The sequence below is a fragment of the Ictalurus punctatus genome, chromosome 16, assembly GCF_001660625.3.
Source record: "Ictalurus punctatus breed USDA103 chromosome 16, Coco_2.0, whole genome shotgun sequence".
Taxonomy (NCBI): domain Eukaryota; kingdom Metazoa; phylum Chordata; class Actinopteri; order Siluriformes; family Ictaluridae; genus Ictalurus; species Ictalurus punctatus.
In genome coordinates this window covers 11,645,204-11,662,884 of record NC_030431.2, presented here as the reverse complement: position 1 = coordinate 11,662,884, position 17,681 = coordinate 11,645,204, and the positions used below count along the sequence as shown (strand labels likewise).

General features: G+C 37.5%; 1 protein-coding gene across 4 annotated transcripts in view; it reads right to left on the bottom strand.

Moving 5' to 3' along the window:
- Positions 1–68: 68 nt before the first annotated feature.
- The window catches only part of tiam1a (TIAM Rac1 associated GEF 1a), a 61,822-nt gene continuing 44,209 nt past the window's right edge, over positions 69–17,681 (bottom strand). For 3 of the 4 annotated variants that reach the window (XM_017489643.3, XM_017489642.3, XM_017489644.3), the window contains 12 exons: positions 9,023–9,235; positions 8,636–8,704; positions 7,951–8,076; positions 7,723–7,831; positions 6,929–7,108; positions 6,310–6,428; positions 5,993–6,101; positions 4,495–4,553; positions 3,800–3,896; positions 2,996–3,083; positions 2,277–2,446; positions 69–2,142 (listed from right to left, as the gene is read on the bottom strand). In XM_017489643.3, coding sequence (XP_017345132.2) covers positions 1,595–2,142; positions 2,277–2,446; positions 2,996–3,083; positions 3,800–3,896; positions 4,495–4,553; positions 5,993–6,101; positions 6,310–6,428; positions 6,929–7,108; positions 7,723–7,831; positions 7,951–8,076; positions 8,636–8,704; positions 9,023–9,235 — 1,887 coding nt within the window. In that variant the 3' untranslated portion in view covers positions 69–1,594. Of the gene's footprint in view, positions 2,143–2,276; positions 2,447–2,995; positions 3,084–3,799; positions 3,897–4,494; positions 4,554–5,992; positions 6,102–6,309; positions 6,429–6,928; positions 7,109–7,722; positions 7,832–7,950; positions 8,077–8,635; positions 8,705–9,022; positions 9,236–14,178; positions 14,334–17,681 lie in introns of those variants that run through there. The other variant, XM_053686921.1, reaches the window with a different exon arrangement.

The following is a 17,681-nucleotide window of genomic DNA, read 5'->3' as shown; positions in this document are numbered from 1 at the left end:
GTATGTAGTTGCAATCGGCCTATCACACTACTGAAACTAAAATCTAAACTTGTTGAATAGGTCTATGATCTTTCTTTCTTTCTTTCTTTCTTTCTTTCTTTCTTTCTTTCTTTCTTTCTTTCTTTCTTTCTTTCTTCCTCTCTCTCTCTCTTTCTCTTTTTAATCAGGCAGGTAGTTTTGTCTGTGCATCCAACAGTAATGGACTTTATACTCAAGTAATGCCAATATATGCCAATATAAATAAAGAACCTTTATTTAAGAAGCGCAATAATAATAGTTCACAAAACTATGAGCATACATTTTCAAAAATGCACATTGTAAAAGTTGAGGAATATTTACAGTTGTTTTTTTTTTGACAACACGTCAGCCAAAAAATTTCATAACCACGTATACAGTAAGTGATTGCATTTCACAATGTCCACATTAATTTTAAAAATATAACTTATCTTTCAGTAATATTCTATATCCACCATCATCTAAAGAACCATTGTATAAAATACAACAAAAGGTCCAAATTCATCAAAGCTTTATATTTCACATAATTTAATTCAAACTCACTGCTTTCGAACTGTTCAAGTGTAGATTACATTACAGGTGTAATTGGTGATGTTATATCATACAGTGTGTCAGTGTTGACTTTGAGTGGGTATGTAATTCAGTAGTATATCATCATATAGAGGAGAATTTGTGATGAGTAGCTTGAATCAAAAGCACTCACATTATTGCAGTGTGCAGGGCTAAAATGTCAGGGCATTACACCTTCCCAAAAGAACTGTGATAGAAAATTCAAGTACACCAGGATCCATAATAATAATTTAAAATGTCCCTTCAGTGAATAGGGCTGGGTAATACTGGACTGGAGGGTATACTGTAAAACCAATAGGAAAGGACGGAACAAGGATGTTGCTGGGAAATGCTAAATAGTAAACAGTGACTTTCAGTTGACAAAGCTCTGGACAAAGTATTGGTCTCTGTGGTCTATTGGCCTGTGTGGTCTGTGTGGTGCTGTTAAGTATAATAAGGCCTGAGTTTAGCCACGGGTCCCTGGACATCACGAACACACACAGCCCTTGATTATGGAACAGCGGTCAAAAGCTATAAAAACAGGACAGCCCCACGTTCCTAGCATTTTTACAAAAATAATTATTTTGGCAACAAGGTTTGGAAAGGAAGTGTAGCTGCCTACAGGATATGAGTGCACATCATGCAGCATGTCAGTGTGTGTAGGATCTATAGACATGTGATTGTGCAGTAGGTCCCCCATGAAAGTTTACATGAAGTCCATACCAAAGTGCGATCCTATCCAGATGTTTTTCATCATCTTAAGTCAGTTCACACAGTCCCAATGCACTGCTTAAGAATTTAAGAGCTTGGAAGTAGTGTCACTACATCCAAACAAGGTGTGCAGGGACTTGAAGACTCATTGATACTGACCCATATTGCTTCTTTTAACTTATTGTCAAATGTATTTACACACGCAACAGAGTTTCCTTTGACCTTTTGTCTAACAGTAAGCTTAATCTATGGATAGAAAACTGGCTCAAATGTCTCTATGCACCTATGTTTTCAATCTCTTGTACTTTTACCATTGACTTCAGAAGATATCAGTGCCACAGCCACTGTTAAAATCATCTCTGCGAACCCAGATAACCTCTACCTCCCTCTGAGCCACATTGCCCTCTACAGCACACTGCTTGCGTAGCGGGGTCAACCTTAGTTGGCCAAGGGATTTTTCTGGGAGCTTGTTCTCTGAACCTCTGTTGGGAGCACTGTCTTCCTCCTTTTTGTCCTCTTCCTTCTGCTCCTCTTCTACTTCAGCAATAAGAGCTTCAAAAGACTCTTCCAGGCTGGGCTCAGCTGAGGAGCCCTTGACAGACTCACAGTATTCATCATCATCGCTGAGGATGTCTGTCTCCTTTACGTCCGTCTGTCTGTCATACAGCTTCAAGTCCAACTGTTCCTCCACCCAGTGGTTGGTGTCTCCATCAGCCTGGTGATTATTCTGGTATACCAAGGGATGATGTCTCTGAGGAAAATCTGAGGAGTCTTGGCTGGAGCAGTTGTCAAAGACAATGTCGGTGTTGATGGTGAAGCGGTTGCGTACAAGTCTTTTTTGGCCGAGGTTTCCAGGTGGAGCTGAAACTGAAAGAAGAAGTGAAATACAGTCAGACAGTTGTGCCTTCTTGGCTTGATAAGTAGTTGTTGGTAAGTTTCTTGGCTTGATAAGTAGATGCCAGGCAAATTTTTACACATGAAGAAAGGAGATGGAGGTTTACCTGCTCTGTTCATTGGCCTGACTCCTTTCAGTGCAAAAAAGCGTTTCCCTCCAAATGGAATGTACTGCTGATTAAGAGGCAGACTCTCTGTCTTTAACAACTGCCGACGCTGTTTGTCCCTTAAGACAGAGTGCACTGTTTTCAAGAAGTCCCTCTTACTCTCAGAGGAGCTGGAAAAGAAAATAGAAGGTGTCAATACATGTTTGTTTTCGTATAGACGTCATAGCTGGTGTTAATATATGTAGTCCATAATGATAGTACCATGCAAGTATATGTGAAACAATGTGCCTTATGTTTTATGCTCAAGATTTACTAATTATTACAGATTAATTAACTATTAAGATTAAGAACTATGCACAATTAATGGATATTTCTGAAAAACATAATTGCTGTCTTTCACTGTAATAAGTCATGTCTTTCAAAGATAAAAAGACATAACTCTTAAGTTTCTGTTTTTTGGCATCCATATCAGATTATGTACTGTTAACAAATGTCTTAAAAAAGATTATTTTGGATTGTTGCGGAACCAAGTGCAACAACACCACCAATGGTCATAAGAAGAACACAAATTATGGTATGAAGAAGTGGGTCTGGGATGATTCTTTCTAGATTCATGACAGTAACAGTCATATCAGGTGAGTACACTACTAGTACTATTAATCATCTACTAGCCATGTACTAGTAAATCCATATATGAGGTCTCATGGTTGAGGACTTACCTACAGCACAGTTGAAAAGTCCTCTCTGGCCTCCCTTCAGATTCTGATCGTGTGTGAACTATCTCACACACTGCCGTTCCATCTGAATCTTGACAAACATAGACAAATACTTACATTTGTTTATCGACTTCAATAGATCATCTACTTTAAACACAGATACACCACATGCACATCACAGGCATAATTTGTCCAATAGTAAGAGACTTTGTAGCTAATTTCGTAAACTGCAAGGACTCGAGAGATACTGAAATACATTCTCAGGCTACTGAGCTTCAGTGCAATAAGTTAAAAGTTAAAAGGCAATGCCTGGAGCCAACACTTTCCCATTTACTGAGAAGCATGCACTGCAATCCTGACACAACCTTGCAAAAATGAAGTACATGGGATATTTACCATCTTCTGTAAATAAGGAGTGAATGTAAAGGCAACTGGATGCCTAATATAATGTGTTTATAAATGTCTTTAGTAAATATAAATAAACATATATAACATATATAATATATTATATATATTTAGTAAATGGGATGGAATGGTTCGCTATATGCCTTTAATTATACATAGGGTTGTTGAATCTTCAAATGTAAAATATTCAAACAAGGTTTGCAAGCATGATTAATGGCCATATCTCTCAAATACAGTGGTAGACATGCTTGTGTTTTGTGTGTCAAGCTCGCATAGGGTCTTCATTTAACATCAAACTGTCGGAATGATTTATTTTCCAAGCTATTTTCCAAGTATCAACCTTACAAGGAGTCAGTAAGTATGGAAGTAGTGGAATGGAAGAAACTGAGTGGAGGGACTTACTAGTAGCATTGCGGACTTGGAGAGCATCTGAAGGAATCATGTGCCTGAATCTAAATGGATCTCTCTCATCAGAAACAAAGCCTCTGTGAGACGTTCCCTACAATGAGAGAAAGAAAAAGAAGAAAGAGAAATAACAAGAAATGATTGTAACCACTTAGAAAGACTGGGGTGGCAAAACAATTCATAGAGTCCCTGCGTCAGACTTTTTGGTCCAGTCCAAAATTATTGGCGCCCTTCATGAGAACAAGCAAAAACTATTGTATAAAATAAACACTGGAAACAATTGTAAAATTTTTAAATAAAAAATCATTTGTATATAGTTGTACTGTATTGAAACAGCTTCCCTATATATTTTATATTGAAAGAGTATCACCCAATGTATGTTATTTATTTATTTTTTATATAAATTTTTGCACATTTTAATAAAGTGTGCCAAAGTGTGCAGTTAGTAAGGTCTGGGTCAGTCCTGGGTGTCTCTAGCTGTTTTGACAACTAATGAGAACTTTAAGTTTCACTCAATGTAAAGAGCTTTTCTTCTCTGACATTTTTATTGCAGAGGTACACAAAGAAGGGCACAAAGAGACAACCATAGATGCATTAACAGTAATCATGCTGTCAGGACCAGACTTGTACTGCCCACGCTATAGTTCTCTTAATGCATAATAAAAGAAAAAGGGGGCAACAAAAGCACTCACAATTTTTTTCTTCTGCTTGGAGCAATCTTTGTACACAAAAACGATGGCTGTCTTGAAAACTGAAAAAGAAAGGCAGAGAGAAAAGCATTAGACCCAGGAGTTCAAAAGGCATGTCAGACTTTAATAGAATTCTTCAGCACAGATGGCTGACTAAATGGCGCTTGGGGCTCCATGTTCTTTTTGTTACCATCCTTTTAGTTTAGCATTTAAAGGGGGAAGTCATCCCCAATATGATGACCCAGGATAATGAGTAACCCACATCCGTGGGCAAACCAACTTTAATACCATCTGGCTATTTCTGTTTCTTTCTTTTTAAATTTCCTTATTTGCAAAAAAAATTGTAAAGGCTAATAGAAGCAATATTAATGTGTATAGTAGCAATTGTGTTTTCTGATGCAGTCCTGTGCAGTGGTGTATGGTAACAAAGTAGAAATACTTTGCTACTGTACTTACATACCCCTATGTTTTGAGAATAGTTATTATCCCACTATAAAGTTTTTGTTGACCTTAACTTTAGCTTCAGTACATATTCAAAATCAAATGGCTGTTTTCACTTCTTTACTTTTTCCTTTGTATTTTCCCCCCAGTCCACGTACATCAATTAGGCTACAGCCATGTCTCTATTGTTTACATCTAAAGAACCTTATATACAAGGACCCAAACTAACAGAACAGTAAATTGGTGCTAGCTAACAGATGATAATGTTCACTTTGTTATTAGATAGCACCAAATCCAAATAACTACAAATATAATCAATGAAAAGGCCATTTTTCTTTTGTTTTTGTAGAAAGAAAACTGTGATTGTTGAAGATAAAATTTACCATACATACAAATAATTTAGTTAACATGCTTGTTTGATGTACATATGTTTATATTTTAATGAATGTATATTTTATAATAAATTAAATTAGTTAACTACCTAATAATTACAAATTGATGTTTCAGTTCATGTTAGTCAACTAGCTAGCTAAAGTGTTGGTAAGGTAGCTAACATTAATGCTAGGCAAATGCTTGAGTAAAGGGGTAAACTGTAGTTACATAATGTAATTTCTTAACTATTCAGCTAAATGTACATTCCTATGGGTAACACTAAATTAATAATATATTAACACTAATCCCCCAGCTGTCAAATGGACAACATCTCTATGCTCAGAGAGTGTCTTTATCCAGCTGAATATCCTGTGATATCCAGCACCCAGTAAAAGTAGTCTGAAGAAAGAAGGTGTGACAACAGAAATATAGGTCATTGGTGTTCTTTAAAACTTACTACTTCATCGGTTGCTTTAACTTTTACACAAGTCATTTTCCAGAAAGGTATCTTTGCTTTTACTTAAGTCTGACTGATGGTTCCTTTACACAACACTGGCCATGGAACGGTAATTGCAGAGATCGGGTAATGAATAAGAGAAAAGATGCTATTCCAGGAACCAGTATACCACATTTTACATTCTCCCTTCAAAACACACATATGCATCAACACACACAGATGCACATTTACCAAATGCAGCAAGCTCTGGGTCTTTCTTTCCCTTCATCAGAGATGATGGAGGATTGATCCAAACCACAGTGGCATGCAGTAATAAGTCACCCATAGATAAATCAGCCACCTAGTACACATTGCAAACAGAATTATAATATAATTTTATAATATCATATATTTATAATAAAAAAGTATAATATAAAAGTAAAAGTAGCACTCTGCACTTACTACATAGGAATTTGTAAGCATGAACTATTAGTTTAGCACAAAATTTTATATAAAAAAAATTGTCTGCCTTTATTAGATGAACAAACAAATTTCAGCAGCTAACTTACCTCTTTCTTGTCTGTACTCTGGTCACTGATGAGCTGGTCAAACACAGCTCCATACTCCTCATGGATCTTCTGCATCTCATTGATGTGACTGGCCACTTTATTCATTGCATTAATAGCAACTGTACATGATGAAAAACAAAGGCAATAGAGTCAGACTACAAAAGAATACTTACTGCTCCATATAACGTAACCATGATGCATTTAACTGAGAAGCCAAGTGATGTTCCAAAAGTGACACAACATATAATAGATATTTTATAAAAATGATTGATTATTGAGTAGTTGGACAATGGTGATTTTAGTTGTTTTGCCCACCAGCACACTGGATTTTGAATTTGGAACAATGAATGTGAGTATAGTGTAGACTGGCAGCCTAAATTGAATTATTTACATCTAAATAACTGTCTAAAGAAATAAGTATACATTCATTTTGTCCAATAGTGTGTCCTTAGATCTTTGGTTAACAAAATATACAAATAATTGATTTTAGAAGTTGTGGTCAGTGAAACCATTGCTATTTCAGAAAAAACAAAAACAAAAACTGTTATTGAGCAATCACTTACAGACTGCATTGTAATTTAGACAGTAAAATGTAAAGCATGGTATTTTATCTACTTACCATTGAGATGGTAGTGCTCCTCACTTTCAGGGTCAGTGAGACAGTAGAGCTCTCTGAGCAGCAGAGGGTATTTCAGTACCCTTTGGATTGGCTTGATCAGGTAGGACTCCAGAGTGGATGAGTGTTGCTGCCTCGGGTTCCTCTTGGCAAGAAATGCTTTAAATTCAGGGTCTGTTTTAGCTACATTCACCCACATAGACAGGAAAATGGTTGTTAGACAATTTAGAAGCAAGGGGACAGACATGAAAACCTTCATCTAAGAAGCCAAGAATGGTAAGGAAGACATAGGAAATATTATATCTTAGTATGAAAAATATATAAGAAATGTTAAGAATTATACAGTTATCTTTAATCATTGGTTATACTTATGGTATACTTGTGTTCACAGTTCAACAATACAGCTAATATTTTGAAGTACTGTGTTTAATGCTTCCTTTTTTGATAATATAATATCCATATCCTTCAAGGTTTAAGGCCCCAGTGTTTCTAACAGCACATGGGGTCACTCCATTAAGTAAAAGTTCATTTTATATTTTTGTTGTCTTTAACTAATTAATGAATTAGCATTTTACATGGTTTTGGGCTGATCACCATAAACCTCCAAAGTATAGATAGTCATAGTTGCTGTTCTGAATGATGGGGGAGCAAACACTGCCATGTTTCCCGCCCAGAGAGCGTGAATTCTAACTTGGCCTCTAGGCCAAGGTTTTAATTAATGTAAAAGCAGCCAGGTTTTCTGGCACAGTGATCTAAGGCCTAAAAGGGAAATGAGGGTTAGTGTTGACTGGGTTTACCTTTGGTGAGGACTTTAGGGACTTTTGTATGGCTGGCACAGAAAGCACTGTAAATTTTGAAGCGGTCTGCATAGTAGAGGAAAGAGCCTCCAAGAGAGAACAACACTTTCTGTGGAGAGGAAGAGGAAGAGAATTTACTATAGTACTGGACGTTTATTGAAATGAAGTTATCTACACACAGTAGATAAACATTCCATTGGAAACAATTTAATGGTTTGACAATAGCACCTTGAACTGATCCACTCGCTCAAGCTTGTCTAAATCTGGAACCAATCTTGTGCCATCTTCCAGAGTCTTGAGAAACTCCACTTGAAACTCAGCCATCTCTGGCAAGTTTCCAAAAAGCACGTCCAGCTGTAAACACACACAGACAACACATCAGCATCCAGGTCTGACATCTCTACCAGTGAATCCATAGCATCAAACAGCACACAGTGTTTTAAAAATACACAACCTTTTTTATTTGAATGAATGAATGAATGCCTTTTATTGTCACTATACATATGTACAATGAAATTAAGAGCCACTCCTTTTTGTTCCGTGCAAACATATACATTCAATACACAATAAGAATAAACAGATAATACACAGATAAATAAACAAGATAAATAAACAAAATAAATAAACAAGATATACAATATATGCAAGATAGATATGCAAGATAGATATTGGGGTGGATGGGGGAGGTACTATGAAATGCACAGTTTTGAGACACTATATTTTTAACCAAGTCACCAAGTATTTTATATTTGCTTCTGTATTTTAAAAAAAAATGTTACTTCCTGTTCGACAACATACTGTACTGTGCTGCATGTCATTTCATTTAATTACTCATCATATTTTAGAAATGACTCAGAGGCACATCACATGAGTTCTATACAGAACTTGGTCCTAGGTCAGTTTTGGCACCTACCTCATCCTGTGACAGGAAATTTTCTTTCTGCAGAGGAGTCAGGTATCGTTCTATCAGAAAATGTAGGTCCTATGAACAGACAAATTTAGAAAGTGTAAGAGAGAGACTTTTTGGCTTTATTAGCTATTTCAGATGGTAAGAGAAATAACGAGAATGTAGTTGTTGTTTTTTGCCTGCAACCACACGAAGTAATCAGGATCAAACCATGGAGCCCTACAAGAGTAATTTATACTTCCTTATTCTTCAGATTCAGTAAATGTAGTTTTCTGACATGACAAGTGGATCCATAATATGTAGATGTGTCACACACATCAAGAGAGTAAATTGCAACTGGTCAACTAGTTCAGTGGCTTTAGTATTAAATGGTTATCTCCAGCAGGGTCTGACCTTCACATAGGTGCGCTCTGTGTCCACCAGTTCACTTATAACCTTGCGTAGTTTGTCAGCATCTGAGAGCTGGCGCTGGGTGGAAGGTACAGGCACTGGAGAGATAGGGCTGGGTTCACACGAGGAGGAGGGGGACGAGGAAGAGGATGCAACAGGCTCCGCAGGATTCATATCATGAAGGCTGCGGCAGAATGAAGTCATTTGCTCTGAACTCTGAAGAGAAAAAGCGAGAGAAAGACCCCAATTAGATACAGTGCATTAGATACAGGACCTTTCAGGTTCAGACTTCCTTCTTTTCATGTTCACTTATTGGAGGAGGATAAGTTTCAGTTGATCAGATGCAAAAATCTAATCTATTTGTTTCTAATTATAAGCATTAGATAACACAGAGAACCACATTAATGGAGTCAATGTAAATATAAATGCTATTCTATCTTAAGGAACAAATATAACATTAAAATTCATAATAAGTTCATATTAAGATATTTTTTGTATATTTGTTCCTAAATATGCAATCTCCGAGCAGGTAAATGTACAAACAGTTTAGACACAGCTAGTGAGCTTGACATTATAACATAACTCGAAACACTTCTGACACATTAGACAAAGTAAAAGAAAAAAAAGCCTGAGCTCTGTAATCACTCTGTGATTGTATGTTAGGAACATACATTAGCATTTAAATGAAATATCTTGGATTTAAAAAGAATGGGGCAAATGGTGTGGAAAAGACCCTTCAAATATACAGTGCCCTCCACTAATATTGGCACCCTTTAATGTGCAGATTAAGAAGGCTGTGAAAAATTGTCTTTATTTTTGAACCTTTTGATTGTTTGCTCAAAAAATTCACAAAAAATACTCTGCTCTCATGGATATCAAACAATTGCAAACAAAACACAGCGTTATAAAAAAACAAAACATCTTTGTTAAATCACTGGCACCCATTTAGTCAATACTTTGTGCTACCTCCCTTTGCCAAGATAACAGCTCTGAGTCTTCTCCTATGATGCCTGATGATGTTGGAGAATAAATGGCAAGGGATCCGAGACCATTCCTCCATACAGAATCGCTCCAGATCCTTCAAATTTTGAGTTCCACGCTGGTGTACTCTCCTCTTGAGTTCACCCTACAGGTTTTCCATAGGTTTCAAGTCAGGGGATTGGGATGGCCATGGGAGGAACTTGATTTTGTGCTCAGTAAACCATATTCGTGTTGATTTTGATGTATGTTTTGGATCATTGTCCTGCTGGAAGATCCAACCATGGACCACTTTAAGCTTTCTGGCAGAGGCAGTCAGGTTTTCATTTAATATATGTGGATATTTGATAGAGTCCATAATATCATGTATCCTAACAAAATGTCCAGGTCCTCTGGCAGAAAAAGAGCCCCAAAATATTAAAGAGCCACCACCATATTTAACCATGGGCATGGGGTACTTTTCCATATGGCTACCTCTCTGTGGTAATAATTTTTATTATTGGTTCTTAAATTAGTTCCTAAACTGTTAGATATTTGGGTAATTACCTATTGGGAACTAAATTATTTCCTAATTTGGTTTTTCTAATTGCCACCCATTAGCTAATTATCACCCTCTTATCACAGAGCAGCTATCAACCAGGAACTATGCTTTCTCTGAAATGTGAGGTCTAACACTCATTTGAAAACATCCATTAATTCTGAGGAACTAATGGATGTTTTCAAATTCCTGTCATGCATGTGACCGTGCAGCTGAACATACTCAGAGCAAAGTGCTATCTGCCCTCTTCCGCATACATGAGCTCAGAGTCGCCCACACACTGGTTTGTGTCACTCTGACAGGGGAGAGAGTTATGCCATCCCTCCCACCCAGAGAGCACAGATAAACTTTTGCGCTCTAGGAGAGGGGATGGTTGTGACATTGTACAGTAGGGTGAACACATTACTTTTGAGCCCACTGAGCAACTACCTTAACATTCAAATGGTGAACTCTACTAAATTACTTTATCCATGCCTCATTACTGAATGTAATGAGAATGTGAGTCGTGCTCGTGCTTGACCAGGCTTACATGCGTGATTCTTATCAATGCATGAATTAAGGGGTATTTTTATAGTTCACTGGTAGTTGCGTACAATTTACTGAAGGTAGGACAAAGACAAAAATGTGGACTAGCAGGATTGACTGGCTACAGTTTAGTTTTATAGATGCACACACACACACACACACACACACACACACACACACACACACACACACACACACACACAAATATACTGCTGACTCCAGTTAATTCTAGTGAATTATTTTTAAAGGAGAAAACTTCACTAACTAACTAATCGAAAAATATAAGCAGAAGTGAATTTGATATTGCTTTTAACTCAACACGCAGTCTCACATATTAGAAAAGAAAAACAATAGGTGGAGCTCTATGATTAATGACAAAGAACCTTGTGCTCTGGTTATAACAACAACAACAACAACAACAACAACAAGAAAAGAGTTTCCCTGTCCAAAATAAAAATAATTAGTAAAGTATATTGGAATTTTCTGCATGTAACATGATTAGATGAGGTATCTAGAACGCTTACATAAACTGAAACGAAATGTTGCACATGTGCACACACACACACACACACACACACACACACACACACACACACACACACACGCACGCACTAATAGCTGAACTGTAAAGATAAGGCTGAGAACAAACGAAATAGACAATAGAAAATTACGTCATGAAATGGCTGTACAGTGTGTAAATCTGTAAATCTATAAATATGCATTAACATGAAAAATTACTTCTTAGAATCGCTGCTCTGAAGAATTTTCCTCTGGGAAATGAGAGTATGTGTTTGTGTGTGTTCATGTGTGTTCTTTTTGCTGTTCAGCTGAATAACCGTATTCAACATAAAAACACACACACACACACCTTTTTTTAATGATATTAACTCATTAACATTAACTGCATGTTTCAGGGGGGTTGGAATTAGACTCACCGCCTCTTCACTGCTGCACTTCCGGTGTAAAATGTTAGCAGTGTAGAGTTTACAGAGCTTACAAACTGCAGTTTTGTCATCATTTCACACAAGAGACATCTTCTTTACACACAGCATGAAATCGATGTGTTTTCCCGCTCTCTTTTGATTGACAGGATATAATCAGCCATGATCATCGGATGTTTTTTAAAAAAAAAAAAAAGCCTTTATCGGCCGATACCGAATATCGGCCGATACATCGATGCATCTCTACAAAATGTTTATGTTTTTGTAATATGCAAAAAATGTTGCTTCTTTATCAAATCTTGGCTAAATCTGTGTGTATAGAGATATGCATTCTGGCATGAGAGCATTGCAATTTAAACGCTGGCCAAATTAGGCATGAAAATTGGTCATGGTGTAGGTGAATATTTTTGCTTCAAGGGACTGACAAAAGGTAAAATTATCCATAGTTGCTACTGTTGTGTAAAAACACAATATTTGATTCCTCAAACATCACAGAACGCATCAGTGATTCTGTGAAAAGAAATATAACACAATTTTATAATGACACAGATTTAGGATTGTATATTTTTCACCCACTATTATGATATGACACAATTCTCAGGCCCTGCCCAGGCCTATTTTACCCAACCTGACTAACAGTAGAGGTGGAACATATCCACGAGGACAGCAGGAGGAAAGGACAGATGTGGCTGCCAGCAACGTGGCCTCTCCCCTAACACACAGAGACAGACTGACATCTCATCACTGTCTCCTCTAAACTGCTCAGACAGCCACGGAAGAGTAGAATGAAAAGTAGCTGAAGGATTGACAGATCTTTTGGAACTACAGCAAGTAATTATTAATTTTACCCTGAGAGAGATCATGAATTTAAAAAAACACACACTGAAACATATACAAGTATACAAGTGAACAAAACATATACATGTTAGAGACTTAAAAAGGTCATACAGCCTGCAAGAGTGGTTATGTAACATTGCCCATAGCACACACACATGCTCAATCATGTACACACACACACACACACAAGGGTTGGCTCACCAGCTGCAGCATGTCATAGACAGACTCAGAGGAGCGCTTGGAGCTCCTAATCCTCCGCAGCACAGACATCCTAAACCTAACGTTTAAGGAGGTAACAACAGGATGACCCCTAAAAGGACCAAACCCAGCTCCACCATAAACTTATCTCCTCACAAGAGCTGCCCAAGCATGAGAATGAGACTCACTGCTCTGATGAGATGAAAAAGACTGCTTTCTTCTATAGTTCAGTGCTTTATCAGCAAAACCCTTTCCTCCCTTGTATCCCTTCCTCTCTCGCTTTGACTCGTCTGTTCTCTTGGTAAATGGCACAAGTGGTAGTGTTTGAAAGAGAGAGCAGGAGAGAGAGAGAGAGAGAGAGAGAGAGAGAGAGAGAGAGAGAGAGAGAGAGAGAGAGAGAATAATAACAATAATAATCCCATCTGGAGCAGGATGAGAGGGACAGGAGGGATGGGGAGGGGTAAAAGGCAGGAGAAGCTAAGCAGTGGCACGTCACTCGCCCCCACTTGCCCAGCAATGCACAGCTTAGTGTTGCTAAACACCAATAATACTACTGTCACCACCAACTATAAGATCCACACAAGAGCATGTGACTGTGTGATGCTCGTTGATTCACTTCAACTTTTCAACTTTTCTTTTCTCCGGAGAATGAGTGTGAACGAATTCCAGTGTAATTACTGTATATTGCAAATAATGTGCTGTGGGTCTTGACATGCTCATGTAATGCGTTTTCAAATGAGTTATGAATTGAATCCGTTCGTGTACATTTAGAGCTGCGAGTGGCACAAACGCAAAAGGTTATGCAAATTAACAAGGACTCCAGCATACGGAAGTGAGAACTTTCAACAAAGGACACTAAAATCCAGAGATCCTCGTTGCAATGATGCACAACATAACCAAGTGCAGTTCTAAACAAATCACAAATAAATTTGCTACCTTTATACATAGAACTGGAAGCATGATTATTATAGCCATTATTTAAGACAGGTGCAGGAAAACTGGCATAAGCAACTAGTGCAGCCAAAACATTTAGTCAAAAACCTTAAAAATTAACATTAAAAACGGCTAAATTTAAGAAAAATAAATAAATAAATCACTAAGGTGTCCAAAGCTAAGAAAATTAATACAAACATTAGCCATACCTCCATCAATGCACGTACGACCAGTAATAAGCTCAAGGGAAACAACCAAAAGAAGATGAAAAGGAGAACAAAAAAAAGGGAGCAGTCGAAAGTATGAGAGTGAGAAGGACACGAGTCCAAACTTGTCCACAGACTCTTGTGCTGCCAAAGGAATCTGAACTAGGAAACAGTTTTGTAGGTGTAGCTTTATACTCCAAATTTCCCACCTCCCCACTTACACAAACATACAGCCAAACACTTAAGGAAGACTTGTCTTATCAGAATGACTCATGGGACAGAAAGGCAAACATTTCCTTCCCAAGAGAGCAAGGATGTCCTCTTATCACTCACTTTCATTTAAACCCTATGTTACTATAACACTTCTGAATGACAAATATGCTGCCAGCACTTGACAAATTAATTGAGCTGTAAACAAGACCTGTAAAGTTGCTGTAAAAATTATTATTGTTCTGTTCATGTTAAGAGTATGAACAGAATACAGAACAAATGGAAAACTTAAGACTAAAATAACTAAAAGAAAAGTTCACTCCTTCCATTAATACACACCACAGTACACACTCATATGTAAACCCCACACACAATCAACAATGATCAACATCAGCACACTATAATGTTGTTCTTAAAAATATGTCCACCATATTTTACCTGCTCCAGACATTAAATGAACGCATCCCTTAGTCTGTTTAATCACATTTTATCGGCTGCCAGCTACAATAGTGAGAATTGAGTATCAGTATAGTGAGTATCATGCATCTTTCTCATTTCTGTTTGAAAGCCAACTAAATACACTCTGAAGATAGTGATATCAAGGTGACAGGTGATGAAGCACTGGAGGTTTACTGGAGGAGGAGAAAAAGACGAGCGGATCTGGTTTTGTAAGAATCATTTTCAGTGCAACTATTATAAATGTACAATATGTGGCAAAACTCAAAAATAATGATTAAATAAGAAATTTGTGCAATAACTGCTTAAACTATAGTTTGGACATCCACCCAAAATGTATGAACATGATCCATCCATCTACTTTGTGTTCCCTTATCCTACACGGGGTTGCACGGGAGCCTATCCCAGGGGACTCAGGGCACGAGCAGGAGGAAACCCTGGACGGGGGGCCAGCCCATCAGAGGGAACAATCGCATGCACACCACAGACAATCTGGAAATGCCAATCAGCCTACAATGCATGTCTTTGGACTGAGGGAGGAAACTGGAGTACCCAGAGGAAACCCTCGAAGCACAGGGAGAACATGCAAACTCTGCATGTAGGCAGGAATCGAACCCCCAATCCTGGAGGTGCGAGGTAAATGTGCTAACCACTAAGTCCCCCTATGAGCATGATGAACTTATTAATTTAATTGTACAGATCACACAGTGACATTTAGTATATGTCCTCACGCAATTAATTCTTGGCCATGTGACTATTTATGATTAATTTTTGCAAAGAAAAAAAAAAAGATAAAACCATATAGTTACAAAGTCTTGGAATAAGCTCATACATACACAGCCCACACAAAGCTACATGATAAATGTGAAATTAATTTGACTATCAAATCCATCTTTGTTTTTTCCCAGTGTGATTTGGCAAAGTAGCAAGGGCTGTATTGAATTAGTCTACAACTGAAATGACGACCCATACCATCTCATCAGAGAGGATGAGAAATGCACACAGGCATTATTCAATGAGAAATCTAATGAAGTCCTTCTCCTCATTGTGTGCTGGGCTGTCCGTTTCCTCCAGCACCTGCCTCAATTCATCAGAACAAAGCAATCTGAATTGTAATCGAGCAATTAGAATGAAGGGCTAATAAAAAAAAAAGGTGTCCTCCTTCCTTTTTTTTTTTTTTTTTTTTTTTTTGCTTTCCAGGAAAAAAACACGCTATGAGATCATAACACTGGTCGGCAGTGTGATTTAAAAAGGATAAAGTGCACAAAGCATGGCTGGCCTAAAAGATCTCACTTAGCAGGAGCTGAATAGCTGTTAAAGATGTTCATTTGATTATACAGAAGGAGCATTAGCTTCAGTAAGAGCTGTATGAAGAGGGAAAATGGGGTCTAATTACAGACTCTTCACTGTGAAGTAGCACCAGGTGAGAGATGTGAGAGACATTGTGATAGCTGTGATGGATACTTTATTAATTTCAGTAGAGGAAGAAAATATCTGTGAGTTACATTAGCTAATAAATACTATGTAAATAATAAATAAATAAAAATATAGGAATAATACATGTACTGATAGACAATTGTTATTTAGCAATTGTGTTATTTAGCAAGATACTCAAAAAAGTGTTAATTAGCTGTTAAACCAAAATATGGTAGTGTGGATTTGAATCTTTTTGAGACAGGATTTCTGTGTGTTGTTGTGCAGTGCATTCTGCGAGCTGAATACCGGTATAATGAGACATCTTAAGTCAAAAAGGAGAAAAAGAGACAGACATGGGGACACACACACATGCACACATGCACACATACACAGATGCCATGGCTTTGCTGTGCATGAGTTATTGGGGCTAAACATGAGGCTCAGCAGCAGATGGTGTATCGGCTCACCAGCTAGAGAGACAAAGATTATTCTCTCCTGTCATCAAGGTGGCAGAAACAGAAATGTGTAAACAATAAATAGAACAAGAAAGATGAGTATGAAAGGACAGATATAATGAAAACCCAGCTATCACCTTTTGCATTCAGTCGAGTCCCTAGACTGGTAAAATGCAAAAAGCACTCAGATCTGACCTCAGCTCAGCACTGCAAACAGACAAACAGGCTAAATCAAGCATGTAAATATCACTTTATTACTTATTACTGTGTGCTAAGTGAATGTACAAGGTATTATTTGAGATTTAATACCATGATGTGCTCTCTGAAGCACTGATTAACAGGAGGAAATGGGAATAAGTAGAAATTGGTTTTGAATGCAGCAACGGAAAATCAAAATGACAAGCATGGAGAGTGTAGCATGGCTTCTGCACTGACACTGAGGCAAATCAAATACATTGAGTGTGATTGGAGTCTGGATCTTTATTAGAATGAGGAAACATATGCAAAGAGGGTCTGTTTTTGTCTTTAAAGCAATAAATATTGCAAAAAGATCTCATAGTTTGCTTTTGTTTTTCATTTCAGATTTACTTGAACGATCTTGATTGACCAGGATATATACTCAGCAAAAAAAAGAAACCTCCCTTTTTTAGGAAACTGCATTTTAAAGATAAAATAAGTTTTACAGATCTTCATTGGAAAGGGTTTAAACAATGTTTTTCATGGTTGTTCAATGAATCATAAACAATTATTGCACATGCACCTGTGGAACAGTCCTTAAGACACTAACAGTTTACAGGATGTAGGCAATTATGGTCACAGTTACAATAACTTAGGACACTAAAGAGACCTTTCTACTGACTCTGAAAAACACCAGAAGAAAGATGTCTAGGGTTCCTGCTCACCTTCGTGAACATGTCATAGGTCTGCTGCAGGGAGGCATGAGGACTGCAGATGTGGCCAGAGCATTAA